The sequence below is a fragment of the Desmodus rotundus genome, chromosome 10 (genome assembly GCF_022682495.2).
Source record: "Desmodus rotundus isolate HL8 chromosome 10, HLdesRot8A.1, whole genome shotgun sequence".
In the NCBI taxonomy this organism is placed as follows: Eukaryota; Metazoa; Chordata; class Mammalia; order Chiroptera; family Phyllostomidae; genus Desmodus; species Desmodus rotundus.
The window spans coordinates 101,366,514-101,390,762 of NC_071396.1; the positions used below are offsets into that span (position 1 = coordinate 101,366,514).

At 40.9% G+C, this 24,249-nt stretch overlaps 1 protein-coding gene across 3 annotated transcripts in view; it reads left to right on the forward strand.

Annotated features, from left to right (window-relative positions):
- The window catches only part of WDR7 (WD repeat domain 7), a 287,924-nt gene that overhangs the window by 201,660 nt on the left and 62,015 nt on the right, over positions 1-24,249 (forward strand). For all 3 annotated transcript variants that reach the window (XM_024580302.4, XM_024580299.4, XM_024580301.4), the window contains 3 exons: positions 6,884-7,001; positions 9,161-9,310; positions 9,828-9,910. In XM_024580302.4, the coding sequence (XP_024436070.2) occupies positions 6,884-7,001; positions 9,161-9,310; positions 9,828-9,910 (351 nt within the window). The remainder of the gene's footprint in view (positions 1-6,883; positions 7,002-9,160; positions 9,311-9,827; positions 9,911-24,249) is intronic.

The following is a 24,249-nucleotide window of genomic DNA, read 5'->3' on the forward strand; positions in this document are numbered from 1 at the left end:
GGAAGGGACCATGTTAGATATTATGCATAGTCGTAAAGTTGCAGAAAACAAAGATCCTGTCTCCGAAGCACTTGGAGTCTTACAGGAAAATAAGGCCCGCCCAGAGACACAAAGGGATTGTGGAGAGGACAAGGTCTGAGTGCGTTGAGAGTGGAGGAGAGGTGGCTCGCTGGGCAATCAGGAAGCCTGCCAGGACCAGCTTCACTGATGAGGAGGGGAGGGCAAGGACCAAGGACATGCAAACGGACAGAGATGGGACGGCCGGGTGTGCCCCAAAGAAGCTGGATAGTGAAAGTGCAGTAAATGTTGCTTTCAATGAATTTTATTCATTAATTACTGGCAGAAGTTAAACCATGGGATGCTCCCATCTCAACTCCAGGTGATGTCCTTCCTGGTTACCTCTGGGAATAGAATTAGGTCAAAGAGAACATTGGTTTTACCTTTTGCTTTATAAAGAGAGTGCTAGTGAGTTTTTCTCCTTGCTTTTAGCACCTGCCACATACCTAGCCGTGTGTAGGGAAACAGGGTTACAGAACGCCGTCCTCTTACTGATGCTTGCTGCCTGTGAGTTTTTGTGCCACACACATCACACGTGTTCCCATCTAAATACGGGGGGGGGGCCAAGAAATAGGCATTGTCATCTCCATCTTGCAGATGAAAAAATATGAATCTTATCTCTCGCCCACTGTGCTCGATAAAAAGATGGGGTTGACCCCAGGTCTCACTGACCGCCAAAGCCATGCTTCTCACACTCTGACTGACCCCTTGCCTTCAAAACCTCACACCCACAGAACCACAGACCAAGCAAGTGCTAAATTTAAATCAACCTAATAAGAGCATGTAGAAGTGGTCGATGCAGAATTTCAAGTGTACTTTCAGATTTTTAAAATCTATTTAATGAAATCATTTTAATCAAGAATTGTGTGCCTTCTAAAAGTTAAAAGCCGATTCAAATACAAGGCCAGCTTCTTGCCTGCTTTGGCTGTGTGTTATGTGTTTATTCTTATACATAACTGTCAAGTGATTTCCATGTGGTAAACATTTAATAATGTATAGAATTTCAAAGACAACGGTCTTCTTCAACAGCATCTCATCCAGTGCCCTTGGTATGCTATTAACTAAAACTAAGGTTTAGAGGGATGAAACAACTTGTCTGAGGTCACAATGGTGTCATAAGAGCTGTGACCATCACCCAGGTCTCCTGCCTCCCGTTTTGCTGCGCCCATACCACACAATGATGCCACCCTTTCTATGACAAGTGGTCTACATGCAGAATCAGATGTGAGGGAGTTTTTAAATGAATTATTATGGGCAGCTCATGCACGATGAACTGTTTAATTCAAAAGAGGCTGCACTTCTTTGAAATCAGAGGCTCAGTCACCCTCAACTAGTTGAGGGAAAACTAGAAAAATGTAGTGTTTTGTTTTTTACAAATCCACAAATTTGTTAGATCAGCACAGTTATGTACATATTGATAAAATGGCAGGAACAGTAGAAAAATCCCACTTTAAAAAGAAACAGGAAAGTCCTTGGGCTTTTGGAAGGCGAGGCTTGCGTGGCTGTGTGCTGTGGTCCACGGCTTTGATCCCCTTTTCCCAGTCCATGCTGCAGACCCTGTACGCTGCGAGGGGACGCAGAGCAGTGCTGACGGCAGCCAGTCCCTCCTCGCTCAGCGCCGCGACTGACGGACCTTAATAATTACACAGACCACTGCTTTTCCGGGGTACTCAGTTTGCCAAGCGTGAAGGGGGGAACATACACTATGTGGAAGCTACGCATCCTTTGACCACGTACAGATGAGCACCACGTGTTAGAAAGATTCTCTTCGAACTGCATAGAGTTGGAGGAAGAGAGTCGGCATTTGAACTCTTTATCGAATGCCCACTGGGAGTAGAGAACACAACACTCCATATAAGCAGTAAGGGGCTTTAAAATTCTATATTTAAACTATTCGCCCTAGTCACGTGATGTTTATTTTTAATAGAAAATGTATAACCACTGAACTCGATCATGGCGGCATGCTTTCTTTCACTGCGAGGGAACACAGCGGAGAGGACACAGGTGTGAAAGACAAGCACTTGTTGGAGTAATTGCCGTCTTTGAGTTTAGGGACTTAAAGTTACCTATGAATGATCAAAGTAAGGTCCAATATGACAGAGGAGTTGAATATTCCTTATTACATTAGAGACGGTTGTTAACACACCTGTCTCACCAGGAAGGGGTAAGCAGGCATTCCCAGGTGTCATGTAATTAAGTATGCATTGTCAAAATAATTTCAGTGTTTGTTTTCAATGGGGAGTGTTTTCAGTGCCCTGTTACTGCTGGTTCCAGTCAGCTCGGGCTGCCATAACAAAATACCGTAGACTTGATGACTTAAACAAAAGAAATGTGTTTCTCACAGTTCTTGAGGCTTGGAAGTCTAAGATCAAGATGCTGGCAAGGCGGGATTCATCCTGAGGCCTCTCCCCTCGGCCTCTAGGTGACTGCCACATTGCTGTGTCCTCACATGAGTGCTTCGTGCTCGTGACTGTGGAGAGAGACACCCCGCAAGCTCTCTGGTGTCTCTTACAGGCCACTAATTCCACCATGAGGGCCCCACCCCGATGGCCTCCTTCACCCCGCAGTCACCTCCCAAAGGCCCATCTCCGAACACCATCACAGTGGAGGTTAGGGTTCCACACGTGACATTTAAGGGGGACACGAGCATTTAGTCCTCACCGCTGTTGGCCATGATTGGCGGACTGTCCAATGAAAGTTTAAGTGTTTCTCCCCCTGAATATTCCCTTACAGTATTCCTTCATTTGACAGATGGGGAAGTCTGACAATTACAGACCATGACATTTAACTGAAGTGGTCTTACATGTAACTTTTAAATGCTTTTACCGCAATGGAATGAGGATTAGAACAGGATTAATGAGCAGTCATGTAAGGAATGAGCTCAGCCCGAGTGGGCCATTTTTCTATTCGTGTTTTTATTTCTAATATCTATCATCTCTAGTATTTCATATTGGATGTGTGTACTGGAGTGCCGAGTAAAACAGAGAGTGTCTCATAACATGTTCTTTTAGAATAAAGACTGAAACATCGGCCCAGTGTATAAACCTGTATGATAAACGATATGCACAACAGCCAGATCAGCAGAATCGGACGGAAAGAGTGAGGTCTGCGTGTACACACAGATTCCAGAATAAGGCAGACGCTCCTTTAATTTCAGACCTCTGACGACACGATCCTTCTTCATTGAGAGTCCCACACGCAGTGCTCTCTTGAAGACCCCCACATGCAGAATTAGACTGTGTCTGTTGGGACAACCAGATCAATTACTTTGACTTCACTGCCTGGTCAATTCAGTCAAATAACTGGCTTAAGTGATTTTTTTTTTCCTGCTGAATTTGCCAGGTAACTTCATTTAGTGCATAACTATTGAGCCACTACCTGGTCCAAGGGCTGTAGTAGGCACTTTGGGGGAAACAGGATTAGAAGGCACGGCCCCGGTCTGTATGGAGTTCACAATACAAAACTAATTCATACTGCCTGGCAGATGGGAGTCAAGGCTAAGGGCCCAGAATACACGGGTATCGGTGGTGGTGGTTTTGTTTCAATAGAAGGTAATCGAGTGCTATAGCAATCGCAGAATACCATGTGAGAGTCCGCAGAATTGAACGAAGGGAGGGAAAAGAGTAGGTGAGAGACATTGGCAAAATACTACAATAGAAACAGGAACAGAATTTTAGGGGCCAACTTTGAAATTAGCCTGCCTCGGGAGCGTTGATGTTGAAAAGACTGAGTTATAAATTAGTGAAACTAGACATGGGGGGCCAGAGTCTCACACCAAGGAGTTTCAGATTTGACTCAGAACACTGAAGCTTGTAAGCAGATTAGTGGACTGTGAGATAAAGGTGGTGCTTTCTGAAGAGTGCCCTGGTAGTGGCCCATTGAACAGACCGCAGAGGCCAGAGACAGGGGTGCTTTTCTTCCCCTGTGCCTTGGCAACGCCCTTCTATTGTCAGACCCACAACTTTCCCGCTTTTACACTGTGCGTGCGCTAAAGGCCCCTGCAGAGCCCTGACCTCAGAACAAGAGAGCTGTCCCCTGCGACACTGCCGGCGGGAATCACTCAAAAGCACACACTGACGCCTCTACACCATGCTTGCTTTCCAGCTTCCGCTGAAGTCACCAGGCAATACTGGTAGTTGTATGTCTGTGGTTAGCTTCCTTCCCCATCTGTCTTCTAGACCCCACCACCCATCACCAAACTTTACCAAGCCACTCTTGATACTGACTAAAACAGAGCTGAAGTATGAGTCATACAGCACACTACTAGAAACTTCTCTCAGGGATACAATGTGGTCATTCAACCAAAGCCACTGAGTTCGTTTATGTTACCAGTTCATGAGTTCAGTGAACTATAATATCACCAAGCCCCTCCCCACATCTCTTCAAAGGTCAGCTATTCTGAAAGACATTCACTATTAACCAGGCTCCTCCCAGAACGTCTCTGGACCTGATTTCTCCGTGACATGCTGCTGTCACTCGCCTTCTAGGGGTATCTGGGGGCAGACACAGGTAACATGCAATAATAGCGTCCAAGTCTGACTTCAAACCTAGTCCTTGGGTTCCATGCCCCGTTTCTTTCCTCTGTATCCTCCTTCCAGGTATGACATGGGCCTCCCAGGAGACAGACTCTCCTTTCTAATAGGACGAAAGCCACTTTCTCAGGCCTTCTTCCCTGGAGCTGGCTAGGGCCCCCAAGCCCTACTGACCCGAATTGTTTTATGAGCTGCTATCCTCAGGACTAGAAAATTGCTAGAAGCGCCCTGAAGGCGCAGAGGCTCAGGAACCCATGAAACAGGACACACCAGACCACAGTGACCACCGGACCCTGCACCCAAAGACGACACTGAAACATCCTGCTCTACAACCCCCCCATCACCTGATAAAAAGTCACGGCCCTGGACCCCTGAGGGCTGGGGCTGGGGCTGGGGCTGGTGCCGGTGCAGGTGCAGGTGCTGGCGCACCCCTCCACACCCAGCCCCGTCCCTCCCTCCCTTGCAAAAATAAAAATAAACCCTTTACCCTCTGCACTTCCTGCTCTCTGTGAATTCTCTCACAGCCTGCGTCACCCACCACCCTAACACTTTCCTTGGCTCACTGCTTGGCAGAGATGCTACTAAGAGATCTTTTCCAACTCCACTATTCTGTGATTTTTATTGATCTTATAAAATTTGAATTAGGTTTGTTCAGAATTATTCAATTAACATACAGTTTTTGGTTGTTTCAGCCTGCTAGTCTCATCGACACCTATTCATTCACACTGATGGAAAAAGGGAGCATCATAGAGCATCTGAAAAGTTTAATGAGCACTTGAATGTCTTAAAACCTGACTTAAAATATGATCTGCACTTTGTAATTATTGAGCAATCTAGCCCCAGCATTTCTTTTACTGAATCTTCAGCGTTAAAGTTTAATCCAGGAAAGCAGGTCGCTAAGCTGCCCCACCGTGCTTTCCTGCTGGGCATCTCCTTCCAGCCCCTGCTGGGACCCCTGGCTGGGGTCTGCCATGGGGGTGGTGCCCCCAGCGCCTGCCTTCTGTTCATTGTTCAGTGTGCGTGCTTGTCCTCTGGGCTCACATCTCTCTTCTAGTGGTGAACATCAAAGGAAGCCTCACCGTCCCCTCTCCTCTGAGTTCCTGCTTTGACCGTTTTATTCTCGAAGATTTAAGCAGCAAAACAGTCACAAAGAAATTATAAACAGAATTTTCTGTAATCAATTTACTTTCTTTAACAGTGATGAGAATGCCTACATAATGCAGCTTTATTTTCAACGAAAACTCAACATACTGATTCTTAGATAAATCATAGAAATACCTGTAAACTTTTTGAGAATTTTCAGTAAACACAACCCAGTTTAGACACGAAGCACACAGGCTTATTTAGTTAGAGCAGGACAGCTCCCCTTGTGACTTCATATGGCTATTTAAATGTAAAAGTTATTTAACTAGCGGGAGAGACTACGACTGGGTCTCTTAATCACAAAATGCACCGTGTATACAGTTGATGTGTGGATGGCATGCTGCATTTTAATTAGAAGTAAATGCTTTTCACAGTAGTCTATGTAAAGGAAGCTTGGAAACAGAAAAATACATTTGTGTGTTTTAGGGATGGCAGAGGAATATAAATGACATCGCTCTCCTGTTAGGACATTCTCACAGTTTGGAGAGATTTATTTTTTCGTGTACATATTCTTGTATGCGGCCTGGACAATGCCAGGCTGCGTGTCAGTTGCTATAATTTTTTCATTAATGGTAAGTAACTATCGGGAGAGCATACTGATTAGTGGGTTGGTTCTAAGTATTAAGTGTGGGGTTAAAGTAGCAATACTAGGGATATTTTAGTGTACAAGCTAAAAATAATTTTGTCATTCTCCGTTCTTGTGATAATTTCACAGACAGGAGTGAATTTTGCTCCCTTTTAGATGTGTGGCCTTAAATATAGCCTCTTAATGAAGCATTATAAGCAAATTACCTTTAGCTTTTTTTAGGGAAGAAATGGAGAATGCCCAGCAAAATATTTGTTCTTGCCTTATTCTGAGCTTGGTGATATGTATTCAGTACTAGTTCTTGATAATTTGTTAACAAGGCGTTTGTAACACTTTGGACAGATGCACATACTGTTTTCAATCTTCACGGTTAATTATTCGATTTTGTATTTGATGCCAGAACACTCTGACTCCTAATCACTGCTCATTGTTGCAAGTCCATTATATTCTAACTGTTTGAGTGCTCCCATTGACCTTGAACTGACATTATAAGCTGTGTCTAATCTTTTCAGTCTATATTTCTAATGCTTCTTTTCTTTTTTCCTTTTTTCTGATCCCTGTTTAGCATCACAATGGGGCTGCCTCTGAGCCCAGCAGCTGACTCTGCCCGCTCAGCCAGGCATGCCCTCTCACTCATTGCCACGGCCAGACCACCCGCCTTCATCACCACGATTGCCAAGGAGGTGAGCGCAACCTCGGGGCTCCGTCTTCTCCTTTAGAGGAACTAGTTGATACTGTGAGCTGAGGGTCTGCATCCACAAATAACCCTTCCAGTGTGTCCTCTAGCAATGCCAGTTAATAATCGTGTACTGAAATGAATACATTGTACCTATGTACACGCACTGAATTCCACAGCAGCGCGTTCAGTACTTGGTGCTTTCCTATGCATTTCTATTCTAGCAGTTAATTCACTTGTAAATACTTCGCAGTACTTTCTCAATCTGATATAGCACGCTTATGCAAATTAAAATACAAGGTGGGGCTAAAGTAGGTTTACAGTTGTTAGTACTTGAAACACAGAGTTTATTCTTGTATTATTATTTATTAGCTATTGTATTACTTTTTCATATGAATAACTGTAAACCTACTTTTGCCCTGCCCTCCGCTCCATATATTAAAGGTCTTTACATTCTACAAATGTAACTACCCGTCATCGAAACCAAACTTCTTATTTAACGCTGGCTCTCTAACTGTGAACAGAAATGTAAAAGTCATAAACTTGCTAATTGTTTTTCCTGTTACATGGCACAACTGAAGACTTGAATGCCAATTGATTCCCGCATTCCTAGTGTTAAACTAATTGCCCACATCTAACTGAAAACCTAGGAGAGAGCAGTGAACCAATTATAGAATCTTCCCTGTAGGTCTTACTAGCGGGAGATACAGGAGCAGGTGATAAGCTCCTAAATTTCTTTAAAGGTTTGTTCCATTTCAGCCTGAATATCGTACAGACTTGGTGTCCATGGGGTATGTATGGGCTTGGTCTGACTTGTTTTTCCGTTACCTGTGATGAATTTTTAAAATAGTAAATAAATGCCTCTGAGTCTGCCCTGATAACCTGAACCCTGTTGGGCCCGTGTCTGCCCTGGGGCCATCCTTGATAGGCATTCGGCAAATAGTTGTGACTTGAAGGCAGCTAGAAGGGAGGGGGAAGGGCCTAATAGCAGACGGTACAGGTTTATGTGAGGCCGTGAGACTTTGTACTCATAGCAAAAATAAATCTGTAGACCTAAAGGTGTGTGTTTTTCTAATAGTGCACAGTGTTAAAGTGAGGTTCCACTGTATTTAAAACATATGTATATGTGTGTTTATATATTGTATAGATATTATGTATTTATATGAAGTATATGTACATATAAATGAACGCTTATTAGCCATGGAATTTTTGTACCAGTTTTTCCCCTCAGTGGAATATACACAGATGGTAATATTGACTATGCTGAATAACCCTTACAGCACACTCTGACCACATATACCGGTCCTATAAATGCCAGGCATTAAACTGCCTCTTTAAAGACAGCAAACCAGTATTTGTATTTAATTGTGTTTTTTTAACTTAATTTGCACCATTTCCATATGTGAGTATTTTTAAATGAACTGTTAGAATGGCTATGCTTTGGATTTATTCCAATCCAGCACTTGGTTAGACAGGTAATTTTTAAATACCTTAATGTAATAATCCACATTTACTACCTTTTAAACACAAGTTTTCCACTTCTCTTAGAGTTTTGAGTAAAATACTGAAGGATTCCTCACTAACCCCACGCCCGAGCCCCCTGGCTAGTCCAGGGCCCGTGGATGCTCTTTCTCCGCTGAACCATGGCAGACGGACAGTTGGGATCGGGGGAGGGGTCATCCACACTAAATTCACATCAGTTGCAATGCTTATTGTTTTTGGAGGCGCGTCTATGGAAGTTCCCAACTGGATTATAAAGCACCTAGAACGCTGCCAGAGACAAAGTGCCGTGTAAACATCATTTACTACCATTACGTGAAAGCAAGGGTCGTATCTTCTTACATTTGCTGAGTCTCTTCACTGCTACCCACCTCAGTGCCAAACACAGCAGCTCACAAACCTTCAGTCTGCCCTTTTTAAAGGGATGTCACGGTGATGCGGTATTAAAGTCTCACGTCCCCAGGACCTTACAAAACACGACTTTAGTTTATATTGCACGAAATACCTTATTTTGCAATCAAAAGTATTTCCTAACTCATCGCAGGAGATTTGTGCTTGTCGATTCTTTTCTTTTTCTGTTGTAATAAGTGAAAAATAAACCAGTGGCTAGAGATGCGAAACTCTGTCAGGTGTCAGCCGCGTCTGCAGCATGGAATGTTTCCATAGGTCCACAGGCACACCGCTCTCGCAGCCAACACCCAATCGCAGCAGAATATGCACACGACAACGCTCGCACGAGCCAAGGGGGAGATCCTGAGAGTCATTGAAATTCTTATTGAAAAGATGCCCACGGACGTGGTGGATCTTCTTGTGGAGGTAAGGATGTCCTGGTTTAAACGATGTAGCCACAGCCTCGTGTTCCAATGTCGTCATATGAATCTCTAAACGACAGGAGATAACCGAATTGAATTAACTTCTGTACCATTTCTGGAGCCCTTATTAAATGTCCTCAAAAATCAAAATGATTGCTATGTCCATTTATCATTCACATGGAATTAATTCGGCTACATTACAGTAATTCTTAAAGGTCATGTTCTCTTGGACATCTTTCATTATAAATAATATAAAACATACAGTGTGCTTGAATAAAAGTTACTACCCTGGACATAAATATGAACAGCCTTTAAAGGAAATTAGTAGTGTTTATATATTTTATTGTACTGTCCTAAAAATGTTTTTCACAGATAAAAGACTATGCTACAGTTTTAAAGTAAATATTAACATTAAGTTGTCTAGGATTTCCATGGGCAAATGAGGCCCTAAGTTAATCATTTAAATTTTGGAAAATTAAGTATTTGAAATTAATTTTAGATTTGTATCTTTTTCTCTACAGGCTATGGACATCATTATGTACTGCCTGGAAGGGTCTCTGGTGAAAAAGAAAGGCCTTCAAGAGTGTTTCCCAGCCATCTGCAGGTAAGGAAGCCTTTGTAGCGTGCAAAAGAAATAATTTTCAGGAACAAATAATTTTTTTAAACTTTGTAGTTCACAGTCTTGCTCAGTTCAAAATTGTTATTAATTTATACCTGCTTACCTTCTAAAACAATTTAGGCAGCCTATAATCAAAACACAACATAAAAAGGTTTCTCAAAACTTAAAAAATGAGTAAGAGATAACATCTATTGAGTATGTCTGTATTCTTATGTTCGTTACTCAAATTCAAATTTATATTACAAAAAGGAGAGTAAGAAGCTTCTGACTTAAAAGAGAAACTATAATATGCAGTCAATAGAAACCTTTATGCCACATTTTTAGTAAATTTTATTTTATTTTTAAAGTATTTATTTATTTTAGACAGAGGGGAAGGGAGAGAGAGAGAGGGAGAGACATACCAATGTGTGGTTGCCTCTCATGAGCCCCCTGCCGGGGACCTGGCCTGCAACCCAGGCGTGCGTCCTGACTGGGAATGGACCCCCTGGTTCGCAGGCTGGCATTCAATCCACAGAGCCACGCCAGCCAGGGCAGTAAATTTTATTTATAACATAAAGACCAGCATCTGCACATTGTAGGTGTCTTGCCTATGACAAAGCAAGAAAAGAAGCCTAGAGCAGTTAAAACTTTTATAAACAATGTTGCAAGTATTAACAATATAAGAATTTTATGTCTGTATAGCACATAATTGTTTTGAAATGAAAAATTTTTTAAATTTCAAAATGTATTAACATGTTTATTTTCCTTTTTAAAGTAGTTTTGGTTCTCAAAAATGTCTATAGCTTGAGGTACATTTTGTTAAAAATTTTCAACCTCCATGTAGTCAGTAAAAATAGTGTTTCAATCTGTTGAGAATTGTTTCGGTAGAAAAGAAAAATCAGTTGGTCATAGTTGCATAACACTTCCCTTTTCCCCGACAAGTTCAGTGAGAGCCTTGCTTCCGTTTGCCCGGTTCTGTGAGTGCCTCGTAGTGAGAGGCTCTGTAAGACTGTAAGTTTCCTGAGAGCGGTGACGTTACACTGCGCGTGCTCACGTCTTCTGTGTTCCTAAGTACTGCGGCAAGCACTTGCTGAACTAATCATGCTCTGTGAGCATCCCACGTAGTTTTATACTTACAACGGATTTTATGTTTTAGTCTCTTTCTGACTTACACCACCCAGAAGTTAAAACACAAAGACGTGTAAGAAAAAGGCTATGTTGTATCATCCATGTGCACAGGTGCACATTTCCTTGTGATATAGATTAGGCATATTAGAATACTGTAATTTTTAAAGATCATACCACGTTAATTCTGGTTTATGTTCTTTTTATTAAAAATTGTGTATATCAAATTTTTCATGCAGATAATTGACATTAAGAATTAACGCAGCTGTTATAATCCCAGTCATTTGTTCTCAAAGGAAATCTCTGGGTGAAAAGGGGCCTTTGTCTGTCACTTAGTGGAGATGAGGAAGCGTTTTTTATCAGGATTTACCTTACTGAATGCTGGCAAAGCATTCCTTCTAGCCCCAGTCACTGCTATGTGAACAGGCCTCCGGAAGTTCAGGTGAGGAAGCTGCTCGCGTTTGAAGGGCTGTCTTGGCCCTTTGCTAGAAGACTGCCTCCTCCCCAGGCAGCATCCTTGGATCCTTAAGTCACCTTAGTTTGCTGCATGTCCACTTTTGTTTCCTAGTGCTTAGTCCCTGGAGAGTTAGGATCCTGCAGGAAGTAGGTGTCCCAACTGAATGCGTAATACCAGTATACCAGTTATTTTTCTGATGGACAGAAAGCAACTGTTCTTTTGTGTTTGTTTATTCGTTTAATAACATTTATTGAACAGCTACTGTGTATCAAGTACTAGCTAGGCCCCGCAGATGCAATAATAAATGAGATGATGTCCTGAAGAAGCACAGAGTCTAATATGGTTGGTAATTATAAAGATAAATAATTCCAGGGTGCTTTGTCATGTGTCGGAGTAGAATTATATGCCAGGGAGAGGGTTGGGCAATAAATGGAGTGCTGAAAGGTTAAGCTGCAAATTGTAAATTCATTAAAAGAAAGATTGATACAAAAAGTTTGCATTTTCTAATTTTGTTCAGATAATCGCTCTTCTGTCAATTGTTAAAACTTTTTGTAATATCTTCTACTTAAAAACAGAAATGGGTTAGAACACATACCCACAAAATTTGATAGACATTTTTTCTCATCATTGACCAAAACTCACTTGCTGATTCATATTAAAGCATGAGGTGATAGCAATACAGAGTTAATGATATGATATAATCATCTTTTTAAAATTTGTAACACTTTACAAATTTCTGAGTGCTTTCAAACCCATTAATCCTCAGAAACAATCTTTAAAAAAGTATTATGTAAATCAAAATTTTGGGAGAATTAGATTGTGATTTGTATTAGTTAAATGACAATAAACTTATAGCTTCAAGGTAAAACCCAAACCTTCTTATTCATAATTCATTGCTTTTGCCATCCAATTTTTAACTTGTATTAATTTATTTATCCATTTACACATACAGGGTTTGGCAAAAGTAGGTTTACAGTTGTGAGTACATGAAACACAGTTTATTTGGGTATTTATTATTATATTATTTTCCATACGAACAACTGTAGACCTACTTCTACCCACCTATCTACATACACACACATACCACACACACTGACCTTGTTCCATAGAAAATCTGAAGCAGCTTCGAAAGTAAATATACAGTGTAAAAACAGTGAGGGAATTGAGGCAAGGGAAATAGGAGTTGGAAAGAAAGACAAGGCCAGGGTGAGTTTAGAAATTCTGTGTACCTGCCACAGGTGAGCCATGAATTTCTCTAGACTTCTCGGCAGCCAGCGAGCCGAGAGGGACAGACCAGCAATATCTAAATCACGTTGTTCATATGCTAGAAATGGAAGAGCTGCTCGGGAGAAACTTAACTGTGGAACTGCCATCAACAGGAAGCCCAGAGCCCTCCGACAGCAGACACAGAACAGGCCCGTAATTGACCGACCGTGCAGTTTCGGAGACTTTGCAACTCAGTGTGTCGGGAAGGAGCTCACAGACCTAAATAGTCAACAACAGAACTGAGGACACAGTTAGAAGGTGAAATTTAAAAGCGAGTATTGAGAGCTCGCTCCCTCTGGAGAATAATGGTCTGTAAGTTTAGTTCCTGGACTGTCTTAAACAGAATTACCTGACTTCCAGGCTCCACAGGAGAGCCACTACATCAGCGTATAATGGCGCCTGGGAAGCTGCATTTAACAGTTTCCCCGAGTGATTCTGGAAAACCAGTACTATAATAATCCAAAATCAAGAGAAACAAAACTCAAGTCCCTATTCTTTGTGACCATGTTCTGTTCTGATAAACCTTAGAGCCTTGAATGCTTGTTTGTTTATATATTGAATAAACCCAAAAAAGCACCGAAAGATACTCCTTCGGCTCCTGCTTTCCAGGGATGCACCATTAGTTTTTAAAGACTTGCCCTTGGACAGCGTCACAGACGGCCTGCCGAAGGCTGTAACTTCAGACTGTTTGTGAATCGGCTTTTACCTAAAACTCAGTGGGAAAAGACGGAGCACTTAGAAGCTAGTGAAGTGGGCGCACGGTTCATTTATTCCTCTGCATGTTCTAGTTTATGTCCCTCAATGACACTCCACCGCCAGAGGGCCGCACGTTTGGGACACATTTCCGGCCCCTTCGGCGTTGCCTTCCCCAGGTTCCTCTGCAGCGCGACGCGGGCAGGGTGGGGAGCCTCCCCAGACAGCATCCCAGGAAGGTGGCCCGTGCGCTTTCTGTGGGATCCTGCTGCTGTCGCACTTCGTTTGGGGGCCCTCTGTGAAGACTCAGCAATGACATTTCTTTTCACTCACAATGACAGGCATTATTCTGTTTGTTTTGTTTAAGGAACTTGCATGTGTATTTGTTTCCGTTTTCCACGTACTCAGTATTATTAAATTGAAGAATTTTGTTTCATCCATTGGTTAGCTCAAAGCCAAATTTCCTGCCTAATTTTCGTAAATTAGAGCTTACACTCCACATTTTCTTTACCTCATTTCATGTCTCAGACCTGCCTTCCTTTTCGTTTTGCTCTCTGACATTCTGTAAGTGTCCCTAAGCCTTTTACATAGTATGTGCAAGTTTATGTATGTGTGTATGTATATGTGTTTATGTGAAATACACACAAGTTTTAAATTTTATTTCATAAGCCACAGAAACAAAAATAATCATTATTCACATAATATGAATTATGATTATTTCCTAAAAATAAAAAAAGGCTCCTTGCATTAACTGAAATATCCTAGATCTTCCTGGAGTAGTTTATGTATCTATAGATATTTTCTATAACATAGTTAATAAGAGATGTAAAAAACACAATTTTAACTGCTGTATAAACTTTATAGTCATAGATTTAAGTATTTCCTAATAATTCACAATTTAGTTCTAGAGCTATTATTAATAATACAGTGGCATCCATTAATAATACAAGAAAATTACTTAGATTTCAATACCCTTGTGAGAATACAGTACCAACATCCTTCAAAACACAGTTGTACAAAAATAGTTCTGCCAGATTTTCATCACTATACCACATAAGGCTATATTATTACGTAGGAATTAAGCTGCATTCTTTTTAGAACACGATATATTAGCTACAAGACTGTTGCAACAGTGAATTAATTTTATGTTTATCAATAAGCAGAGCAAGAAGCGCAATAAGGTAAATTTAAGAAATGAATGCGTTAGATTTTCTCCCATATCATTGGACCTTGCTTTGCCTTTGTACGTCTCTTAAATGATCTTCAAAAAGGATACGATCCCGCACTGCCCATCTATTATTCTCTGAGGCAGAGTCCAGAGGGTTCTGAGTCGTTCACATTTAATTGCCTGGACTATAAATAATGCAGCAACCTCAGTTAAAAATACCCTCAACACTAAGAAAGTAGCATTAACCTCTTTCAGAAGTCCTGGGAAGGTAAACATCACTGAAGTTTCCTCAGAATTCATTGTTAAGATTTAGCTACTCGATGTTGTGTCAGTAAACTTAAATATCCTTGTGAAGTCCCTCACAACAGGCCAGCCAACGCTGCGCCCATCCTGCCGGACTCAGCTGGAAGAATTATTTCTCTTTCGGTCACCGTTTAAACTCTGACTCATGTTGCGCTGCTATAGGTGATGCCATGGCCTAAGATACGGAAATGCGGAAATGCACGCATGTTGCTGAGTTAAGGGAAGAGCAGTATAGAACACACACGCGTGATACATACTTGTTCTGCAATGAACTCTTTAAGGGTCTGTCATTCATTTTGCAAAAATACTCTTTACTGATCTCGTAGTGGCAAAATTTAAGTTCTTATAAGCTACTATTATCAAAGCTCAATTAGAAAGGAAGACAAAGGACCTCTGGAAATTTGATGTGATTATAATTTAATTTAAAAAGGTTTTTTTAGATTTTATTTATTTATTTTTAGAGAGAGGAAGGGAGGGAGAAAGAGAGAGAAAGAAATATCAATGTGTGGTTGCCTCTTGAGGCCCCCTACTGGGGACCTGCCCCGCAACCCAGGCGTGTGCCCTGACCAGGAACCGAACTGTCAACCCTTTGGCTTGCAGCCCAGCATTCAGTCCACTGAGCCACACCAGCCAGGGTTAATTTTAAATTTTAAGGCTTTTTATTATGTTCTGGGGGACTAGTAGTGAAATAATGCATAACAAATAAAGGATTAGGGATCCTTTAGTGAAATTATAAGGTGATGGAAAAATTTGATTGCATTTGGAGATAAAGAGATTTCAGGATTTTTTCACAACAAAAGTTGGATATGCCTCTAAATGCATTTTTACTCACAACACCTCAGTTCTACAGATTATAAATCACCTGAAGAAAGGGGTTTTCCATCCATTTCTTTTACAGTACCTCCAGCAACTAGTAGAGAGTTTCATCTAGCCAAAGGCCCTATGCCCCAGAATTCCCAGGTAGATCCTTGTTTCGTGCATTTTTATTCTTTTAAGTTAAGGCAATTTATTTGATGTATAACAAAGAGTAATTTAATTTTTATACCTTTTAAAGACTTGTCAAATAAATCCAGAGATTCAAAAAAAAAAAAAGAAGCCTTTGTTGGGCTCTGTCCCAATTTTTAGTTTAGAAACTATGAACACTCAATATAGGCACTCAATAACTGGGGTTGAGTAATGAGACCCGCCACACTGCTTCACGGGTTTAGTCCTTAATTTCTTCATAATAAATGGCACCAGTTATTTCTTTTACGCAGTTACCTGGCTGCATGATTTTTATAGAATTATGACTTGTAGAATTTTGAATCTGAAAAGGACCTCATGTTATAACTTACCTACTCCTGTCCTTCATTTTAGAAACACACAAATCTAGAACATTTTTGTGCTGACAATCAATGAAAGGGAAGCCCAGCTTTGCTGAACAGGTCTCCCCCCTGCTCTGCGTTCTGCAGGGGTGAGTGTGCCCCCAGTGAATGGCGAGCAGGTGTCAGGGGGCACACAGAGCTGTACCATGTTATCAGAAGACAGGATGACGGCTGTGTTCCAGGTGCAGGCCTTGTCCTTGCTGCCTCCCTCAGTCCGTCCTCTGTCACCACCTCTTGACTTTGCCCTTTAGAGAACCCTTCTCTCACTTTTGTCCTGAACTGCTCTCCGTGGCACCTCTTCCTCAGCCTGGAAGTATGCTCTGTTATCTCATTAAAACCTCTTCCTCCCCTTGCACCTCTTCTACCTACTCTCCAGTCTCTCCTTTCTCCTCCTGCAGGAAAAGGAGTCTGCACTCTGGCCATTTTGTCACCTCCTGTGCCCTCTTGATCTGTTGAAACCTGATCTTGGCCCCTATTATTTTGCTAATATCTCTCCCTCTGGTAACAATATTTTGATTGTCAAATGCGTTTCAGACTATAGTGTTGTGGTTCTCAAACTTTTGGGTCTCAGAACCCTTTAAAAATTGAAGATCCTAAAGAGTTCTTTTTTATTTATAAAGGTTGTATGTAGAAGTTTTTGATGTATTAGAAGTTAAAACAGAAATTCTTAAAATATGTATTGATTTATTTCAAGTAATAGTAAACTTGATTCACTTTGATATAGAAACATTCTTATGAAAAATAACTACCTGCCAAAACAAAAGAAAATACTGAGAAAAACAGCATCGTTTAACATTTTTGCAGATTTCTTTAATATATGGCTTAATAGAAGACAGGTGGATTTCCATATCTGCATATGTCTTTAATCTGTTCCATATGTTGTTTTATAGTTTAATTGTATGGTGGAAATCTGGTCTCACATAGACATATAATTGAAAAAGGAGGAATGTTTCAATAGCTTTTTAAGATAATTTTTCATCTTCTTTGGTAGTTCACCAAAACTCAACATGTGGTCGTTTTTTAAAGGTTAGGTGCAATGTGGATCTTCAATCTTAATGAACTTTTCACACTGTTGTGTTCAGTCCTTTGGAGTTTCTTGCACTTCAAGTGGGCCTTTGCCCATGTGTGATTTTGTAGCATTTTCTCAGGCCTTACAGTTGGCTTGGCAGTGAGAGAGTGACAGATCAGAGAGATGTCGTGACACCGTGATAGAAGGGTGTCCGGGACACATAGAGGGGTCCTGGGTGATGTGATGGGAGACACAAAAAGGAGGAGCTGGCATTTGTGCACAGGAGGAAAAAGGAGACTTGGTGATATGTTAGCTGAATTTTAAAAAGTGAGTAGTTTTTCATCATGCAGACAAATCCTTCTGACTCCAAAACCTGAGCTATTTCCATAGGCAAAGTTGGCAGTCATTGAATGACATACTATATTAAATGCAGTTGTGACTCTGACTACTGAACTGGTGGTCACTTTGCAAAAATTATAGTATGCATTGCATAGTTCGCTGCCAGGAATGCAGATATTCTCCAACCATCTGTGCAGAGACCTGAGCGATACATTTAATGGCTAATCAACGTGGGCTTCTTAGAAATAAGCAATCCAGTACTAGTAGTAGTACTAGTAGTGCTGGTAGTGTACTAGTTGTGGTGGTGGTGGCAGTGGTGATGGTGGTAGTAGTAGTAGTGGTAGTAGTAGTGGGTGGTAGTAGTAATAGTGGTGGTGATAGTAGTAGTCGTGGTGGTGGTGGTAGTAGTGGTGGTGGTAGTGGTAGTGGTGGTGGTGGTAGTAGTAATAGTAGTGGTGGTGGTGGTAGTGGTAGTAGTAGTAGTAGTAGTGGGTGGTAGTAGTAATGGTGGTGGTAGTAGTCGTGGTGGTGGTGGTGGTGGTGGTAATAGAGGTGGTGGTGGTGGTGGTGGTGGTAGTTGTAATAGTAATAGTAGTGGTAGTAGTGGTGGTAGTATTAGTGGTAAGGAGGAACTTAAGTTAAAGGACTTAGGATATATATTTTTCTAATGCACTGTAAATGGAGAAATCTGAATTTTTGGTGGGGAAAATGGGACATCTATTGAATATTAGTGGTATTAATATTGAAATTTGAAGTGTTTTGTATGGTCAATTTATCTTTGTTGGGAACAACGTAATATGATTTTACATAGAAAATGTAGTTTATATTAAGACGCTTTTTTTCACTGGTTCCTCTAAACATGATTATTGCTTACCAATAGTTGGTTACACTAAGAGATACTAGGCCTATGGCATGCCGTAGCAGGGGTGTCCAACCTTTGGCATCTCTGGGCCACACTGGAAGAAGAGTTGTCTTGGGCCACACATTAAATACATTGTGACGCAGAATTACAAAATCATCTCATAAGGTTTTAAGTAAATTTACGGTTCTGTGTTGGGCCGCATTCACAGCCATCTTGGGCCACATGAGACCCACAGGCGGTGGGTTGGACACCCCTGTGTACATACTAAAAAGAGGCCAATCCATTTCTACTATCATGGAAAGATATCAGTAAGAGAGAAATTTAAAGAGAAACTAGCAAAGTTTCAGAAGAGTATGTAAAATAGTCATTTTTGAAGAAAAATATTATATGTGAGGATGGATATTCATGTGTGTACATGTGTACATGTGAAGAGGAAAAAAATCTGGTCACACCCCAAAGTGTTTCTCATGGTTACTGGCATTATGGAGGGGATTAGCGGTAAAACTGTCTTTCCTTTCTTAGCTGCTTATTTTTCTATATTCTCTGTGTTTCCCTTTTACAATGAGTGTGTATGTTCCTTTAATAATAAATGTATAACAGAATAATTCAAATGAAAAAATAAAAAGTAGTCATTGGGAAAACATTAAAGCTATAAATAAGATCTAAACAAATTCAAGGTAAAATAAATACTTAAACTTTTGAACAAATGGAAGAAATCTAGACAGAAGAGTTAAAAATATTTTCAGAGATAGTGTCTTTTCTTAAACTTTGTTATTATGTAGACAGACTGATTGATTCTGCTTTTCAAGTGAAAAGCTGAATCAGCTCAGTTCGCCCTAAATGGGCACTTAAAACGCAGTAAGGAGATGAACACTGGCCACTTTAGACTCGTGCATGAGCTCATTGTTTAAAAAACTTCTCCCAACCTGTGGTTTGTTCTTATCCCAGATGGTGATAACAATAATGGATGTAAACCAGCTCCGGCCCTAACTTCCAGTAAAATTCTCAAATTAGTTACCATTTTACAGTATACTTTTTATAACAAATAATTTCTCTTGTAGTCATGTCAGTAGAAACGCCTCTAAAAACTCCCCAAAGATAGCTCTCTTTCAGTATTAAAGTTATTCGTATTAAAAAATAAAACTCCAAAGCTTCCGGGGGTATTTCATTTCACAGCATAACAGAAAGAATAGTAACTTTTTAGACTGATTGAAATGATACAGAGAAGAGTTTCAAACCAAAATCCATATTTTTTGTATCAGCAACTTTAAGCTGAAACTAAAATAATTTACATTTGTTATCAGGATAGATCCTCAAATCACAAGTATTTAAGAAATAAGCAAGTTTAAAATATTTGGGGGCATTTATTTTCTTTCTTTATTAGCAGGTTTTTAGTTAGCACTTAGTTGTCCTAGGGAAATGGTCAGTTAGCTACATTTTATTTATTCCCTTTATTTATATTTTTGGAGGTGGAAAAGATTTTGGTGGTGACGATGCCATTAGGATAGCTGCCAAAGTGTGCATGGACTTACCATAGTACGTGCTTATTGTGTGCCAGGCACATTTAATCCTCACAACAACTTTAGTCCGTACGTACTATTGTTCTCATTTTACACAAGAGGAAACTGAGGCATAGGTGAGTTAAGTAACTCACCCAAGGTCACACAGTTAAGTGGCAGAGCCAGGTGACAAGAGACCTGTTTTTCAGCCACCATACAATGCACTCTCAATATGCAATGCTTTTCCTGCTGCTCCCTGTATAGCCTAAGAAATGTTTCCAATTCTCCTACAAACACACCAGCTACAGTGTGCCTACAGCAAGATTTTTTTTTTTTTAGAAGGAAAGTACTGTAATTCACCTGTTAAATACTCACAAGTGTTATTCAGGAAGTATCCATGGACTGCCTATCTACATTGAGCGAACGCTTAAGCCACCTGCATTTCTCCAGACCTGTGGAGCACCCTAGCAGCAGGGAGGCCTGACGTTCTTGTGGGTGTGTACCGACACGTTCTATACAGTGCCTCCTCCTTTTCGAATGCTCCTCCTTCATTGTCGCTGTGGCATCTCTGGGGGCTGTCAACCAACGTCCCAAGACAGGCCCTGGCCTCTCACGTGGTGGCCCTCAGCAGAGCTCTTTGGCAGCTCATACTGGCCAGCAAAGCGCGTGGGGTTGGTAATGTCACTGGTACCTTCTTGCGGTCAGAGTGGCTCGTACATTGCTCCATTACAGAGGCCCACCATTCTTTCCTGCAGAACAGGTTTGCCTGTGTTTTGGGCTCAGATCTTCTCTGTGGGTTATTGGGAACCCATCATGGACATCGAGGAGATGCACAGTGAATAAAGGCTGCACTGTGTTGACTACATTTTAAATAATTGTTGTTTACATTAGTAAACCTGAATGCATATCCTGCAGAGTGTAACGAAGTGAATCAATCTAAAAGGTTATTCTATACAAGTTGTAACAAAAATGTGATACCATTTTTTCTTCGTATTGACCAAAAAAAAAATAAAAGTGGAAAGTTTGCTAATACCAAGTGGGGGCGCTCTTTTACTTCAGTGGGAATTGGAGGTATTTGGGTATTGCCTATCAAAATTTAAAATGTGTATCTGCATTAATTCAGAATCTTGCTTTGGGCAATGTAGCCTCTAAAAACACTCCCTGGATATGGAAAGATCCATGTACCATCTAAGTTAAATGTCTGTGAGGAAGGGAAGAGTGAAATAATGGCATGGAATCCTGTGTACACTGACGTGGGAGGATGTTCCAGGAAGTTCAGAGGGAAGAAAAGTAAATTGCAGAATAGTATGTGTAATATCATTCCTTTTTTGAAATAAAAATTAGAAAATGCTCTAGAAAGGTCCACCAGATTGCTAAAGGCAGCTAACCCTTGGTGAAGGAGGGTGTATGAGAAATAAGACTTACTTTTTACTGGATACATATTGGTGGTGGTTGAGTTTTTTACAAGCACATATTGCCTTAATACCTTTTTAACAAAAAGAACCAAAAGTTTGTGAACCATTTTAAATCAACATCAAGAAATTCTGAAAGCAACTCAAGAATTGCTTCTAATACTCAGTTACTTAAGAAAATACATATATAAGTACTTAGGACTTTGCCTGATAGTCAGTACTCAGTAAATATCAGCTGCAAGTAGTTGTAGTTAGTGAGTTGTAAATAGTTATAAATTATAAATAGTTAAAATTCACACATCCTATTCCCTACATCCTTAGATTGTATGTGGGTTCATGTTAACCTGGAGGTTAGCTTTTGGTTAGCTGAAGAGTGTTTCTTGTTGCATTTCAAAGCTCATCAATATGAAACACAGCAGTAACTCACCAAACTGAGACCATTGCAGATTGCCAAAGTCACAGTTAAGAAAGTGCTTTGACAGGTTCCTTTCTCCCAAATCCTGTTTCTGCTGAGTTGCATGTTTCCTTGAACTATAGTTTTCCAAAATAACTTTCAAATTTCACACAAATTTTCTCTTATTTGAGGGCTGTTTTTACTAATGGTTTTCAAAGGTCATCAGTTCAAGGAAGAGTATAAATAGAAAGTACCCAAGTTATTGAGAAACTCAGGAATTGGTGCTTGGCAAACTGTCAAGCAAAGCGATTTGCATTAGGCTCCTGGGCCAGATGGCTCGATATACATTGTGTTTCACATCATAAACCTTCCCCCCCCACCCCCCCGTGGTGAGTTCCTCCCGAAGAGCTGAAGTCACAAACCTGGCTTTGGGGCAATAAAACAACCTGTGCTAGTCTTTAATAATGACTGATAAGTGACTACTTGTTTTCATTACATTTTATGTGATAATATCACGTACATTGAAATTTGTGGTTGGTGATATAAATATCTGGCAAATTCTCAGAATAATTTTTATTCCCAGGACCACATTTATACTAAAAAAGTATATACTTTATTGTATTGATCATTATTTTGACTACATTTACCTTGTTGAGTTTCAGCCTAAATAATATTTCCTAGTGCCCTAAAATTGAATGAACTAGTTCCTGTGTGCTCATCCGTCCATCTCATGCTGCGTACCCAGACTTCAGGGGCCGTTACAGATCGGTTTTTGTAAATCTGAAACAGTCTGTGTCGATTGAAGATACATTCTTAGAAGGGTCACAGGAAGGTTCTGTTTCTTGATTTCTGCCTCACTTTTGTTTTCTTTGTTGTTCGCCTCAGTTATTCACTGCTCTTGGAATTCGATGTGCCTATCCACTAGTCGTTGAAACATAAGTGTAGTACTTTGAATTAACCTTGAATGCTCTATCCTGCTTGCTTGGACCATATTTAGATATTCACACATTGAAACAAAAGAGGAAGTCTCGGCGGAGGGGAACAACAATAAACAAAAAAATTATTGTTTAATATCTCAGTGATGACAGGTATTTTAATAAAGAAAAGCAGGATGTTGGATTAGAGTAATAGAGGAAGGGCTGCTGTATTAAGCAGAATGGCCCACAGGGTCCCTTTTACCAAGATAACTTGGGAACAGAGACCTAAATGAAGTGAGGGCCTGAGCCAAAGAGATTCTGGGAAAATGAGGTTTTCGAGCAGAGGGAGCAGCAAATGTTAAAGTTCCACCATAGGAACACTCTTGGCGTAGTCGAGAAAATATGAGGTCAGCGTGACTAGGGCAGATGGTGCGAAGGGGAGAGGAGATGGTCCGGGAAGCGGTCGGGCGGTATCAGGTAGGGTTTTGTGGAATAACTGTGAGCGTAAGAGAGACGTGATTTAGTTTATGGTTAAAAGGATTGCTCTGGATGCATGTAGGCAATAATGAAAATGTGGAGACCAGCAACTTTAAAATTTCTGGGTGTAGCCCTGGCTAGTGTGGCTCAGTGGCTGAGTGCTGGCCTGTGAACCAAAGGGTCACCAGTTTGATTCCCAGTCAGGGCACATGCCTGGGTTGTGGGCCATGTCACCTCTGGGGGGCACATGAGAGGCAACCACACATTAATGTTTCTCTCCCTCTCTTTCTCCCTCCCTTCCCCTCTCTAAAAATAAATAAGTAAATAAAATCTTTTTTAAAAATCTATAAAATTTCTGGGTGAAGACCACCCTAACCCCATGTTGCAACAGTATTCAATTGAACTTTATTCTTCTTTCACATACTTGGGTGGTAATGTTCTGTCTGACTTCACGGAGCTTCCTTGTGGAGGGCCGAGCAAACAAGAAGAACCGTTGTTCGAACTTGAATGTAACAAAAGGATCTTGCCAGGCTGTTGCCCAAGAAATGCTGCCCAAGTGATGTTATCAATACAGCAAATGGGAGACTGGGATACCACCTCCAGAAGGCTCAGCACACATGAACCCCTTCTCTGAACACCCCCTCCCCAATTTTGGAGGAATTCAAGACTTTCCTATAGGATCAGGTCAAAACTAGAATAGTCTTAAAAACTGAAATGGATCCTCCTCTTCAATCCATTAATAACTTGGAGGCTGGGAGTAAGTAGCATGTAGCTCATCATCCTTAATCTTGATAGCCCCCCGATGGAGAAGCATAGTCGAGGGTGTGGGGGGCTCCGGAGACCCTCAGCAGAAACGGGCACACTGCAGCCAATCCCCAGAGTGGATGCGTGTGAGGTAACTGCATATAAAATGGACTCATTCTGTTTTCTTAAAGAGACACTGTTAACGAAATAAACAATTTGACAAGAAGTCCAACATTAAAAACACGCCACAAGCCCTTGCCTGTTCCGACTGCTTTAAGATGCTGTGTGGAAGTATTAGCCTAGTAATAAATTGCAA